Source organism: Melanaphis sacchari, unplaced genomic scaffold (genome assembly GCF_002803265.2).
Source record: "Melanaphis sacchari strain LSU unplaced genomic scaffold, SCAv2.0 Contig54_pilon_pilon, whole genome shotgun sequence".
Lineage (NCBI taxonomy): Eukaryota > Metazoa > Arthropoda > Insecta > Hemiptera > Aphididae > Melanaphis > Melanaphis sacchari.
Window position 1 is genome coordinate 2,885,208 of NW_020271380.1, and position 14,549 is coordinate 2,899,756.

At 25.4% G+C, this 14,549-nt stretch overlaps 3 protein-coding genes across 4 annotated transcripts; 2 read left to right on the top strand and 1 right to left on the bottom strand.

Annotated features, from left to right (window-relative positions):
- The first annotated feature begins 1,153 nt into the window (after positions 1-1,153).
- On the top strand, positions 1,154-2,270 carry LOC112599676. Its single transcript, XM_025346687.1, has 2 exons — positions 1,154-1,231; positions 1,295-2,270. Exon 2 carries the CDS (start codon positions 1,395-1,397, stop codon positions 2,118-2,120), a length of 726 nt encoding a protein of 241 aa, XP_025202472.1. The 5' UTR covers positions 1,154-1,231; positions 1,295-1,394; the 3' UTR covers positions 2,121-2,270.
- A 1,366-nt stretch (positions 2,271-3,636) lies between these two features.
- On the bottom strand, positions 3,637-10,785 carry LOC112599677 (cleft lip and palate transmembrane protein 1-like protein). Of its 2 annotated transcripts, XM_025346689.1 has the most exons (11): positions 10,753-10,785; positions 10,103-10,266; positions 9,941-10,038; positions 9,531-9,872; positions 9,269-9,415; positions 5,197-5,335; positions 4,936-5,124; positions 4,245-4,432; positions 4,042-4,177; positions 3,868-3,983; positions 3,637-3,801 (listed from the first exon to the last, which is right to left on the bottom strand). In XM_025346689.1, exons 2-11 carry the CDS (start codon positions 10,256-10,258, stop codon positions 3,714-3,716), a joined length of 1,599 nt encoding a protein of 532 aa, XP_025202474.1. In that variant the 5' UTR covers positions 10,259-10,266; positions 10,753-10,785; the 3' UTR covers positions 3,637-3,713. The 2 variants fall into 2 exon arrangements, with proteins under 2 accessions (XP_025202474.1, XP_025202475.1); XM_025346690.1 differs by lacking the exons at positions 3,637-3,801; positions 3,868-3,983 and having other exon boundaries at positions 4,061-4,179; positions 4,246-4,432.
- A 415-nt stretch (positions 10,786-11,200) lies between these two features.
- LOC112599678 (magnesium-dependent phosphatase 1-like) lies at positions 11,201-12,490 on the top strand. The gene is made up of 5 exons (XM_025346691.1): positions 11,201-11,317; positions 11,416-11,551; positions 11,847-11,907; positions 11,962-12,180; positions 12,253-12,490. The coding sequence occupies exons 2-5, from the start codon at positions 11,491-11,493 to the stop codon at positions 12,428-12,430; spliced, it is 519 nt and encodes a 172-aa protein (XP_025202476.1). The 5' UTR covers positions 11,201-11,317; positions 11,416-11,490; the 3' UTR covers positions 12,431-12,490.
- Positions 12,491-14,549: the final 2,059 nt, after the last annotated feature.

A 14,549-nucleotide genomic window follows, 5' to 3' on the forward strand; every position in this document is an offset into this window, starting at 1 on the left:
CTAAAGATGATGTCAAACATAAAATACCTATACACATTATTGTAAGACCAACAAAATCATAAATTCAAAAATTTAAACAAGAAAAAGTGAACTTATTAGTTGAAACTTTTACCAAACTCTCAACTATGGTAAAAATAGATACTCTATTTATTTAACCACTTTGATATTTCATCCTCGGCAAACATTATACACGTATATGAACGCGAGTTCATACTCAAATTCCATTTAAAAAAGTATCTGCTTAAAGTTTTTTTCAATTTTCCAAATAACTTTTAAATTTTTTTTTCAGTAAAATCCTTATTCATTTTATTCTATCTATTACGATTTACGAACATCAAAAGAAATGAGCCCAATAAAATTGGTCTATCCGTTTTCAAATTATGTGCTTACTTTACTAATGAACAGCATTTTATTTATGAAGTATAGATTTCAAACTTTTTCTACATTTATCAATTTTCATAAAATACCTATAAATAATAATAATATGTATAAATCATAATACATCGCATTAGATTAATTAAAAAAAAAAATATATATATATATACTTATTATGTTTCTAATTTTTATTTCTAAAATGTATGATCAATGAAAAAAAGTAAGCCTCCCATAAAAATTATCTGTATTCATCTGCACTGGTAATCGCCATGGTGGTTAAAATTTGTGAACTTTTTCGGATAAGTACTACTCTTATCGTGTATACGAACAAAAAATCACATCATTGTAAAATCAATATATTTATTAGTCATTACTCCATTCAGATTCTAAATAATTAAATTTATTTGCACACTTATCTGTGTTGCATTATTACCTATTATACATTTTTTACTTAATGAATCGTTTATAAAAACTTCTATTTTAGACACCAGGAAGATAATCTAGTAAATAGCAACTAAATCGCAATACCTACGGGCTACGTTTAGTACGTTTAATAGGCCATAGGTACATAAATAAATAATATTTCATACCTATTAGATTTTGTGTTATATTTTAACTGGTTAGGTACATTTAAAATTTTCTCGAAGCCGATCCCACTGGCGAATGTGTAATCTCTACAGTACAATAATTATTATCAAAATATTGTTATGATGTCAATTTCGCGGGTTATTTAATATTTTAGTATGTTGTATTGATAAGAATATACACTATATAATATATATATTATTATAATTATTTCAGTAATTCACCTAAGAAGTAAGAAGTCTATTCTTTAATTTTAGTTTATAGTGAACACGTAAGTTTAACGTATTCATTTATTATTTTTACCTTTTTTTAAGACTCTCTTCAATTTTTTCAGGTTTTTACTTGTACAAGCTTATAAAACTACTATCATGCTATAAACATATTTAATAGGTAATTGAACGAAACTAATATTATTACTTTTCAAATAAGGCATCATGAACATTTTGAAAGATAGCAGAGTAAAAGAATATATATCATCATTAGACGGATTGAGCCCTGTTCAGTATGTACCCACAGTCTGCCAGTGCATCAAAGAAAATTTTCCGGAAAACGCCCATTCTGATATTGCATATCCTTTCAGTAATAACTTAGCCGAATTAGCTGCCAACCAGGGACCAAAAAACATAAGATTGATTGTAATGTACATAACAAAGACGTCTTTTTTCAATGGAGACACAATGAAGTTTTTAGTCAATGAAATGTTAGAATGCAAAGAAGATGCAACAGTCGAACAATATTATAATGTTCTTGATCAAAATTTTAAGATGCATCCGCCATGCGCTCAATATATGGATACAGAGTATGAACAATTAATACTTGGCCCATATAGGAAATGTTTTGGAGAAATGACTTTGTGGGATTATATTATAGAGCGTTTGAATCAGATCACTAGTGGATCTCTTTTATATGGTGATAATAAGGCATTTGATTTGGCATTCAAAAGATGTTTTAGTTTTTGCGTATGCATTTTACAAATGGACTTTGAAGTATCCAAAAAAAGAAATATTAGATCTTTAATTGCAAAATGTTTAAAGTATAATTCTGAAAGAAAAACACGAATGAGTGAAATCACTAAACTTTTAGATATGTTATTTAACACTGGGTATGATTTTCAAATGCCAGTTATCAATCTCGCAATACTTGTAAATCAGTTAAAATGAATTAAAAAAGAATTTTTTTTATTTTACATTTATTGTTTTTATTTATATTGATAAGACTTTATTTATATAAATTAGTAAAACAAATTTTCATTCATCGCAAACAATGAAGAAATTAAATTGCGATTTGGATTATTAAAGTTTAAAATTCAATGTAATATGTAATAAATACCCTGATTAAAAATAAATTATACATTTGCACAATTTTAAATATTGATATATTTTTTTTTTACTTGTATTATAATGTATAGAAATTAGTATAGTTTACTTTAGCATGCAACAAAATATGTGACCATGCAATAAATGCAATACATTTTATTAGACTCGGATGAACTTCTTTAAATTTTTTTCTTCTTGATATGGTTATTATATTATTAATATTTGAATAATCATTTATCGTCATTTATCAATGAATACTATTTTTCTTCTAACTCAATATAGTAACAATTTATTATAATGACAAAGTGGTTCAATACTACAATATGAGATTAGAAGTAGTATACATCATCTATCATATCGCAGGATTTTAATTTTAAATTATACCTAGTAAATATGTTAATAACAAGTATTTAAGATTCTACAAGTTTGAAAGTGATTTGATAATTTATTTTTTTAAAGTTATAGTAAGTCATTCTTGTAAAAAATTTTTGTTAATTCTTCTTATTGAAGAAATACTTAACAAATTATAAAACAAATAGGAGTGATTAAATATTTGATATTTAACAATAATGTCACACATCTTTTACAATAAATAAATACTAAATAATGCTATAAACGGAGATATGTGATTTTGCACTTGAGAAAATTTAAAATACAGTAATTCTTCTTTGCACTGATAATGTATTAGTTATTATTTAATAATTTAGTACACATTTAATAATAATAAAAAAAAAAAAACTGTCAAATACTAATTAAAGAATTTTTACTGGTAAAGAAAATCAATAATACTATCAGTAAGAAAGTGGCTATTTGTAGAAATCAAACTGTTGTAATGTAATCACACAAACATGATAATTAATTCAAATTCAAAAATTATACCAGTAACATATTTATAAAAATATTTGAAAATATTAGTAAAATATACAGTATAGTTATATACATAATACTCTATTTGTTATACATTTTGAATGTTTAGTTATGTGCAACAAAAAATATATATACAAATTATTTCATTTTAAATAAACTTAAATTAGCCAGTAACACGTTAAAATAATGAACACAAAATTAATTAAATTAATTACTGGCTTTCATGACTTATTAAAAAATAGTTAATATATATATATTTTAAATCAATCACCAAAATAACATTAAAAAACAATATTTAATATAACAATAGTTTTAGTTACATTAAAAAAAAAAAAAAAGAAACATATATTATTATTTGTCTTCATGACAGATTTTATAAAAAGAAAAAAGTGTTTGTCTAATATAACTTACACACTTATAAGTACTGAAAATAATAACTACATAAGTTTAAAATATCACAAAGAACATATCAAAAAAAATATATTTTAAGACATTAAGTGTAAACAAAAATTATATATTTTATTTTTATAACACAATCATAATAATATAAAAAATGTAATGATCAACAAATTAATCAGTTTTTGTCTTTAATTCTTCAGAAGGCAATTCAAGTACTTCAACATCTTCATCAAATCTACTTTGATCCACAGGATACAACCTAATATCATAATTGATGATTAAATAAAGATTATATTGATTTTAATTTTATAATGATATTGTTTACCATCTTTGATAGATATAAATGAGAAAAACTATATCATCCCTGAAACAGGCTAATCGGTGGGCAGTTGGCATTGGAATAATAAATGCAAACAAGTCATCAATGAAAGTGTTAAATGCCTGTATAACACAATAATTCAAAATAAATTGTGTATTTTTAAAATGCTTAAAAATTTACCTTATACATAAATGTTTTCCATGGAAGATTGGCTACTGATTTAAGTCTATAGTTGATAAAAAGTTGAGGTAACATGAAAAGAAAACCAAATGCATAAACTCCATTCACAAGACTTTTAATACTCCAAGAATACCAGCTAAATATATTTTTAGATTAATAAATTTTAAGTATCATATACAAATCAAATGTGTTATAAATCAAACCTTTTTTGTGGTTCATAAATAAGTGAATAAATAGCAGCACCAGCACATAATGGATATAAAACGTATGAAAGATATTTCATGGATTCAGCATCAAACTTTTTAGTATCTTCTTCAGCACGATTTAGAGTTAATTGTTTTAATTTTAGATTTTTCCAATCTATTGGTATTATTTTAAATACTTTCCAAATCTAATATTATATTAAAAAAAAATATTAAATGTATTTTACTAAAATGAACAAATCCTCTTAGTCTTTAAATTTCCCATTCCTTTTAAACCTATTATCCTTTGTACATAAAGTTAAATAATTCAAAAACTACGAGTACTTTTCAAATTTTGATTCTGATACATCAAAATTTTTGGAAAAAGTATCCACTAGATTACTAGAATAATTTACAGTAGAAAAAGGGATTCTCATTTGAAAAAAATAAGTTTGTATCTTTGCAGAGCACTTAGTACTTTGTATTTAAAAATTCAAAAAATATATTTATCATTGGATGATGAAATAAAAAATGTAAAACTTAAATAATTAAAAAAAAAATGTAGTTTTGTAACTATTTAAAGTTATGTAATTTTTTTTTTTTAACGTAATAGTTAATAGTTATTAAATTACAAGTGTTTTATATTTAGTGAATTACCTGGTATTTAAATTATGTAACTATTTTATAGATTGAAATGTCTTATTATTTTTACCTCTATTATAGAACTGATTATACTTGGTACAATGATCAACATTGAAGCTTTTTCCTCGATTAAATAAAGCAATACAACTGTTTGACTAAAAGCACGCCATACAACGAGACGCGATGATAATCCAGCCATAGATTTTCTTGATCGCCAGAATGATATGTCATTTTTAAAAGCTAGGAAATCAAATAATATCTGTGAACAAATAAATTAATACATTTTGATTTCATAAAAAACAATAAAAAAAAATTATAATTTTTATCTCACGTGAATAAATGCAACAATAATTGAAATTAATAACAAATAATGATTTGTATCAAAAATAGCTTTAATTTCATCAATATCTTTATTTTTGAATCCAAATTGTTGTAATGTTACCATAGCTAATTGAGTTTGTGTTAATATTCTAAAAAAATAAATAAATAAAATATAGATTTGGCAATTTTGAGACGAAATATTAATCAAAGTTACTATATAATAATAATGTTGTAAATACATAATATATGGAAAATTAATTATGTATGGCAGAAGGTCCAACCCGTGGTCTTCGAAGCCTTTTTTTTGTCCCCCCCACCCTAAAAAGACATTAAAAATAAAATCACAATAACATAATAATGAAATCATAATATGACGAATATAAGTGTGTTCTTTGTGTTTTATGGTTTTCAGATCAACCATCACAGGGTGCTCAATTGATATTGAAAAATTGGCATTTGAGAAATAATGCCAATTATCATATTAATTTTTTTTACATATAAATACTAAATTCTTAATATAAGTAATCTAATCATCATAATCTGTGGTGTAATAATTTGTGCATTATATAACATGTAAAATATATTTGTAATAAAATAATAATAAAATAAAATGTAAATAATATTATTTTTCTTTTGGTGTCTCCTGGTGTTTTTATGAAAGTGTAAATTGGCCCGCCAACTGCAAAAGGTCAAATCACTTTGATAAAAGGAAATTAGAGATGTTTCGAGAATGCAACACGGTTCTGAAAATTTGAAAAATCGTACTCCACCCTTTCAGGGTACTCGGCAATTAGTTGATATTATATTTAAGATTCGACCCTTACCCGGTATCCAGCTTAACACTAAGTTTTTATTCAACTCATATCTGGACTAATCGGCAAACACTGATAATCTTTTTATAAATATATATGTACCATTTATACACCGTTAATATAACCATGATGGGAAGAATCTAAGGTGATAAATTATAATTAATTTTGGTACATTTTAAAACAATTGAACAAATTAATTGTAACCAAATGTATTTTTCTTACTAGGATTACAAAAATAAATCTCGCGTTTATACGAGAACAAATGGCAAACAAAACGCATTATATACTATTTCATAACAAATTGTTAGTCGTAAGTTATTAAAATGTATTTTAAAAGACGAAAATATACAATCTAAAATAAGCATAAATTATGATGAAAGGAATACATATGTGTATTTGATTTTGTACATGAAAGATTTTATTTAAAAAAAACTACTAAACAGTAACATTAATTGTCGTGAATGATATTATGTCTTAAACTTATTTAATTAATTATTTATTTATTTTTATATTATTAATAGGGCTCTATACATCAGTTTCTCATTAGCCTTCTAGACGGATTTCCTGAAATTTTGACATAGTTAAGGACATGGATTAGAAGCTTCGAATGGTTAGCCAGGATGTAATGAAATAGCTTGTAAGACGACATTGCTGTGTACCTCTGAGACTGTCTGAATATTTAAATGCGAGTGGAGTGTGTGGTTTGATACGTAGAAAGACGCGTTTGTAATCATACGTAATATTATTGATTGAAAGGTATGTATTTAGTTTGTATTTGTTTTCTTAATAGTACCTTTTAATCAGATCCCATAAGACCGCACTGGTTTTAATAAAGTTTTATATAGCAGAAGTTTGTTTTTAAAGCTTATTTTGGAATGTTTTTCATGAAGGGTGTAAAAAGATTTACATCTAATGTTTAATAGAATCCGTTTTTGTTTGATATAATGATATGCTTAAGTAATACAGAACTTGTTTTGTAATCTCTGAGTAGTAAGTGACGTGTGTAACTGTAAACACTAAACACACGACCAAACAAATAATACGTGTATAATTTGTAATAATGGAAACAACTTGTTGTTATAACCTGTGATACCTTATCGATATATTGTGCATTTTCGAGTTTTCGACAGCTGTGTGAAATGTGGATATTGGCTAATGGTAATTTCTACCTGTGTCCTGTGAATTGTGATTGATATCGGTAAATTGTAAGACATTTTATTGAAATGTACAGTGTAGTGTGTACACAAATACTTATGAAATTTATAGAGGAGAATTTATAATAATACTATTTTAAACTTATTGAATCAAAATTAAAATTCTTTATAAAAAGATGAGTTTTTTTAAAAGCTTGACATTTTTACACCGATAACTCGGTAAAAACAATTTTAATCCAAACTAATCTTGGGACTTTATTTAAGAGATATATTCAGGAAATTTGCATTAGGATTGTATGAATAAAAAATTAAAATAATATATTTTATTTTTTTTAAATATGTCTTAATTTTATCTATCTATTTTATATTTGGCGCACTATTATTCATTTATATTTTTTAATAAATTTGTTTCCTATTAATATTGGTAGTACGAGAACCTACTATCTTCATTAGATAGAATTATAAAAATACAAATCAAATTAACAACAGTTGTTATTTTCATTTAGAATTATAGATTTATATATTAGAACAGTGGTTCTCAACCGGGGGTCCGCGAGTAGGTATTAGGGGGTCCCCGGGAAAAAAAAAGCGTAATGGCGGAAAAGGTAAATTCATATCTATCTTATGTAACAATATATAACAAATTGGCATTTGGGGGTCCGTAAAGTAGTAGTGAGTGCTCAAGGGGTGCGTGAATGGAAAAAGGTTGAGAACCGCTGTACTAGAACGATTGTTAGATAAAAAAATTGTCATTTTAGTATATAATATATTATCTAATGTCAAATTGACTACTCTCTTTTAATGTAAATGATTGATAATTAATAGAATTATTTATATATTTATTAAAGCCTTTTAAGAAACTCACAAAATTTAAATGTTCAAATAAATCTATTATTAAGTTATATCCTAGTAATAATGATTTTGGATACATTTTTGAATCAATCTAACATTACATTTTGAAGTTGGGACTACTAAGGATTACTACCTATCTTCTAAAACGTTTGAAAATGTTATCAAATATGAGAACTTTATTATAGCCACATTTTTTAGACTAAAGGTTTAAACTGTAAAATAAACAATCAAGAAAATAATATTTTATAATATATCTCCTGTAGAAAATTTGAATGCTGGAAAAAGAAAATTATTTTGGGATTTTTATAGAGAACTTGCAACAACACTAAATATTAAACTAAAGTATCTTGTTTTTTTATCTACACAGATTGGAATGACTACCATAGTTTTAATAAAGATCTAGTTGTTGAATTTGAAAAATATTTAATATAAAATGTATTTCCATTGAGTTGAGGAAAATATATTTCGAAAGACTTATTTATTGGAAATACATTACCTCAACAAAAATATTTGTCAGTGATAGAATCCAGTATTTACTTTAAGAGGACATTTTTTAGAGGCAGGATTAATGTATGAAGCTAAAAGACGTAGACTTCCTTCAGCTTTAGTATATTAAACAAATTTTGTTCATTTATATTACTATAAATAAATTTAAATTATTTTTTACTGTTTAATATTATTAATTACTGGTGGGGTATTATAATGTAGTTTGTTTCATTAGTGATTTGTTAATTTGTTTTATTTTTTATGTTTCAAAGAGATTTTACTTAATATTTTAAATAGTGAATTTAAAAAAAATATTGTATGGTATTTACTATTTAATACTTATTTTAGTATTTACATTTCATTATTTTAGTTACAACATTCAATATTATCATCTAAATTAGGAATGGCGTGGAAAAATATGTTTAGCATGTGGATAATACATATTGAGTGACAGCTGGTGGTCATATGGCAGTTAATGTGTTGAAGACTAATTATTATTTTCTTTATATGTAATAAGTAATTGGTACCCATTTTATATTTACGTTTTTACTTGGTTAATACTTAACAATTGATAAGTATTAAAAATTTTACTTGGCCAGTACTCAGTAACCAATTAATAACAAATTATTTATCCAGAACACATCTATAATAAGGATGATCTATATTATTTATAAATGCATGTTAAAAATTTTAATTAATTCATTCCAATAAATCGATTACTTTTGAGTATAAAACCAAAATATCAATAAAGGGGAAATAGTGTAAACAATTATATTACCTTAGCCCAGTGTAACTTAAAGGTTCATAGCGCAACAAAATAGGTACATGTGTAATGTTTTTGTTGATTTTTGTAACATTGAAGGATCTATCTTGAAGAGAATTATGTAGGAATATAGGTAAATACTCTTGTTTTTTTCCATATAACCTGAAATAATTATTATAAACATAAATATTTTAATTATATAACTAAGAATTTTCTGACTCTCCTTTAATTTTATTATTTTAAAATATAATTCTATTAAATTTCATATAAGTTTTACCTTATATATTGATAAATATCACTAGGTATATGAATTTGAGATATATGTAATGGTTCTGTTAACATGCTAACTGGTAATACAGCCTTAATATGTGTCACTGGTTTTTCAACATTCTTTTTTACATTTTCCTCATCTTGTAATAATTGAAAAATTTTATATTGAGGTTCTTTATAAATAGACATTGGTACTAAGGTGTATACAGTTTCAGGGTCGGTTAATAATTTGGTCCATTTATCGCCAGAATAAATTCTTGAACTCGGTTCTTGTACTTTACTTAAGAATACATGTGCATACAATGTTCCATTTTGTTTGGTTAGTCTTGGTAATTCTACAGACATTAATCTGCAATAAAAACAATAAAGTTATTCAAAGATATTTAAAAAATGAGTAGTATATATTATCACACTTACCTTTCATAAGAAACATTATAATTTGGTAACAGGAAGTTGTTTACAAATATAACTTCCGATCCTCGAGGGTTTGAATGTGGTGCAACAAATATTGTGAGCTAGGATATTATTACGATAAGAATAATAAAATGAAATAATAAATATTTATATGAAAAAACTTACTTCTAAGTTAGGTTTTCGTAACAAAAATGATTTCAAACATAGACCTTCACTAGTACATGATGGTGGTTGTACCATTACCCATATCGAGTAAAAGAGATTACCCAAGTATGATAGGAATAAAACAGACACAATTGTAGTAAACGAGGGTAATTTCATGGTGATTACTAATAAACAAAATTCAAGTGATATTATAGATTAAAATTTTTTTATATGGAACTACATTTACATTTATAATTACTTAGATTAATTTTAACACATTTTTTTAAAATAATTTTTTAACCACAAGGCATGATTTGACTTATATATTATAAATTATACAGATACATATGTACACTTATTTAAATATATTACAAATTTACTAGTATATACTGATCATTACTAATTAATTTATCAAACAATAAACCATAATAAAATAATTGGATTTGAATAAAATGAAAAATATATTATTAATGATTAAAATTAAAAAAATTAATTATTAAGATGTACATAGATATCTTTTAAATTTAATTAAAATATTTTACTGTTAGGTTTTAAATTGTTAAAAATGTGTCTATAACAATTACATTTAATTTAATTAGGTAGGTACCTACTTAAGGCATTATTATATATATTATTTTAATCAGGATGAATAAAAAGTAAAATTAACTTACAAACAAAATTTGGTTTTATTTCTAATACTTCATTGGTAGATGTACCTATTTAAATTTATTTAGATGTTCTAAGTACACAAATAAATAAAAATTAAATTTATAGAACGAATTCGAATGTATCAGATTTTATTTTATATTGATTCATAACGTATGAAGATTTTAATTTTTTTCGTAAATCGTGGAAACGCAAATCGCAATTGGATATTTGGCAATTTTTTTAAAAAGACAGATCATATATTATTATAATATCATGCACTATGTAGTAGACAGTATGTAGTGTATGCATGAACACAACACATATTTATTATCATTATTTCTTGTGTTATCAAATGGAAGTACCGGTAGGTACCGATATCGGTCATGGTTACAGAATATAGGTATTGATATCACGGACTAAGATAATACAGATTTGTATCTATTACTGCGATTAAAAAGTAAATGTTTTTAACACAGATATATAAAAATATAATTTTTATATATCTGTGGTTTTTAATGTTTTTAATTTTTATCAATTTATTTCTTAATGGTTGATTGATCAGTGATCTCAACTCAATACCATAATAAAGTAAGTTTATTTCGTCATGATCAATTATAAAACTAGTAATTGATTAATTGAGAATTAGAATAACAGTTATATCATTTATATTTCTGACAATATTTCAGTATCTTTGACAAAATACATTAATAATTCTATAGTCAGCATATTTGATTTTAAATAATTTTGTTTTTAAAACTAACATGGCGAGTTCATTAGAGGAGACAATAACACGAGTTCCGAAGATGGCTGTTTTTGATTTAGGTATACTGCTTAATAATTTTTTACATTACCTTTAAAATATTTGTATTGTAAGAAAAATTTTAAAATGCTAATATTTACTTCATTTGAATATCCATACTACACATTAATGATAATAAAATACAAAAATATCTAATTTAAAGATTTACCTATGAAAATATACTTTAAAAAAAGGTGTGCATTTTCTTTTAATTAACAAAGAATAGATAGTAATTCAGGAATTGTTATTCTTCTAAACAATTAAATAATTACTTTAAACTTGTACAGATTCTAAAAATAATATATTTTTTTTCTATAGATTATACATTGTGGCCATTTTGGATTGACACTCATGTGAATCCTCCTTTTCATAAATCTGGGTAAGTTTATAGTTTTATGAACAGCTATAAATATTATTATTGGTTTTTTTTTAGCCCTAAAATTGTATTAGATTTTACTGGTCGTAAAATTAAACATTATCCAGATGTGCCACAAATCTTGAAATTTCTTCAGGACAAAAATATTGGCATAAGTGTAGCTTCAAGAACTGGAGAAATTGATGGGGCTGAACAACTCATACAATTATTTGGTTGGGATAAATATTTTCAAAACAAACAAATTTATCCTGGTAGCAAAGTTACTCATATAAATAAGTGAGTACTGAGTAACAAATAATATATTTTATTTTATTTATATTATTACTAATGTTCAGTTTTATTAATTAGGATAAGCAAAAAATGTAATATCAAATTGGAGGATATGATTTTTTTTGATGATGAACAACGGAACATTGATGATTTAGAGCGTTTAGGAGTAGTATCAATATTAGTAAAAAATGGGATGACAATGGAAGTATTAATGAATGGTTTGAAAAAGTTTTCAGATATAAGATCAAATGTGTAATTTTTGTGTTATTGTTTTAAGTATTATGACCACAAATAATTATACTTCATAAAACAAGTGCTTCTGTTATCATTATTTTTTTTTTAATGATGAACTACTGTTACTCAATTAAAAAAAAATCAAAATCTATAGTCACAATATTTTTTTTATAAATGTAATTCATAAAATTGGTGACACACTTAGGCCCCGAGTGGTAGGATACCGGCCTACTTTTCTCAGTAAGCAGGCAGCCTATAAATACAATATAAAAAAGACCTTTTTTTTTGCTCATTTATTGTTTAAAAAAACTTCTTCGACTATAGAGATAGATAAGAACTGAACTTACAAATAAAGTGAGGTACAGTAGAACCTCGGTGATCCGGCCGTTCGATAATCCGATACGTCCAGTAATCCGGCAGTATTAACCTATATGTACCAATATGCATTTATATAAAATATTTACTATCGTATACGATAAACTGTTAAATAAAATTAAGTAATAACAGATTAAATCTTAATAAACAAAAAGAAAACTGCTCTAAATCTAAAATATTTTAAAATCATTTTTTAATACGAGTAAAATTGTAAAATTCAATAAGTAAAAATGCGTTTTTTTTGTGAACTCCCCACTAATCCGGCGTTTTCGTTAATCCGGCAGTAGCGTTGTCTGATATGTGTTGGATTACCGAGATTCTACTGTATATAAAATAGATACGGTGTATGTTTTCAGTAAGTACAAATATACTAGACGTATACTAGCTGTATACACTGTTTAAAATAAACGAAAACATCTACAAACCAACGCTTATTATTATAGGGCTCGGAAGTTGATGACCTTAAAAACAATAAAAAATGGCAAAAAATGACCTAAAAAAATTACAAATATTAATAAAAATACATTTTTTTTAAATATTTTACTCTATTTTACTATAAAATTCAAAATATGACATAAAAATGACAAAAATGTTCTTAAAATAGGAAAATTAAAAAATTAAAAATATTTGTTTTATAAATGTCTGTGGTTTAGTTATTGGCATAATGGTCAACAAGAAACGATAAGAAATGAACTAGTGTCAAATCAGTAAAAATAACTAAAAATGTGAGAAAATGACCTAAAAATCTCAAAAAATGACTTAAAAAGTAATAAACACCAAAAAATGCAAAATCAAAATTAGTTATTTAGATTCACATGCTTTGAAACAGATTTGTGGCCAGGAGAGCATCGTCTAAAAAGTTCCAAAAAAAAATACAAAATGTATTAACTTCCGAGCCCTACTTATTAATTAGAATTACGATAATAATTAAATTTATTTTATATCAATAGTTGATAATCTATTTTTATTCTTTAACACTGGAGAATCTGGACCTAACCTAACTGGAATCTGAAAATAATTGACAAATTGATACTAAGTAATTAGGTACTTGTGTATATATGATTCATAAATATAATTTTTTTTTTTTTTTTTTTTTTTAAAAATGTCGTTTATTTTGTGAAAATTTACAATCTATACAAAAGGTACAATAAGTAAATGTGATAATACTTAAAAGTGGCGATGAGGGAAGTACAATGAGTAGAAGTTTCACATTAGAAATTTCTACGTGGAAGGTAATTTAGGGAGAGATAGTAATATACATGGTTAAGTTTAATGTGCGTTGAGAAGATCTCTGGGCCATTCCCGTTTGAGGCGTCTGACTTGGTTGTCTGGAAGAGCATTTGTATGAAGTTGAGCGATGAGGGGGTTTGAATGATGTTCCATATTGGAGTGCAGGCGAAGATAATATTTGATAGCTGTGTGTTTGATGGTGGGGATTTGAAGGTCATTTTGAAGAGCAACATTTGTGACGTACCAAGGGGCTTTAGCAATCATGCGGAGGCAGATGGCTTGGAATGCTTGTATGGTTCTAGTGTTCGATGGTTTAGCGGAACCCCAGAGAGCGATTCCGTAAGACCAGATAGGTTGCAGAAGGGATTTGTAGAGCAGAAGACGGTTGGAGATGTGGATATTAGATTTCAAGAGAGGCCTGAGGATGTGAAGGCGGCTATTTAGTTGTTTGCGTTTGGTTTTGAGGTGGGGGCCCCAGGTGAGCCTTCTGTCAAACAGTAAGCCGAGATATTTGACTTCATTAGAGTGAGGAATAA

Excerpts from the sequence above, each read along its gene's own strand:
- LOC112599676 (XM_025346687.1), top strand. The coding sequence starts at position 1,395 with ATGAACATTTTGAAAGATAGCAGAGTAAAAGAATATATATCATCATTA.
- LOC112599677 (XM_025346689.1), bottom strand. The coding sequence starts at position 10,258 with ATGAAATTACCCTCGTTTACTACAATTGTGTCTGTTTTATTCCTATCA. Across the intron at positions 9,873-9,940 it reads TATAATGTTTCTTATGAAAG|ATTAATGTCTGTAGAATTAC; the intron begins GTAAGTGTGATA and ends TTTTTATTGCAG. Across the intron at positions 3,984-4,041 it reads GGAAAACATTTATGTATAAG|GCATTTAACACTTTCATTGA; the intron begins GTAAATTTTTAA and ends TGTGTTATACAG.
- LOC112599678 (XM_025346691.1), top strand. The coding sequence starts at position 11,491 with ATGGCGAGTTCATTAGAGGAGACAATAACACGAGTTCCGAAGATGGCT. Across the intron at positions 11,908-11,961 it reads CCTCCTTTTCATAAATCTGG|CCCTAAAATTGTATTAGATT; the intron begins GTAAGTTTATAG and ends GTTTTTTTTTAG. Across the intron at positions 12,181-12,252 it reads AAAGTTACTCATATAAATAA|GATAAGCAAAAAATGTAATA; the intron begins GTGAGTACTGAG and ends TTTATTAATTAG.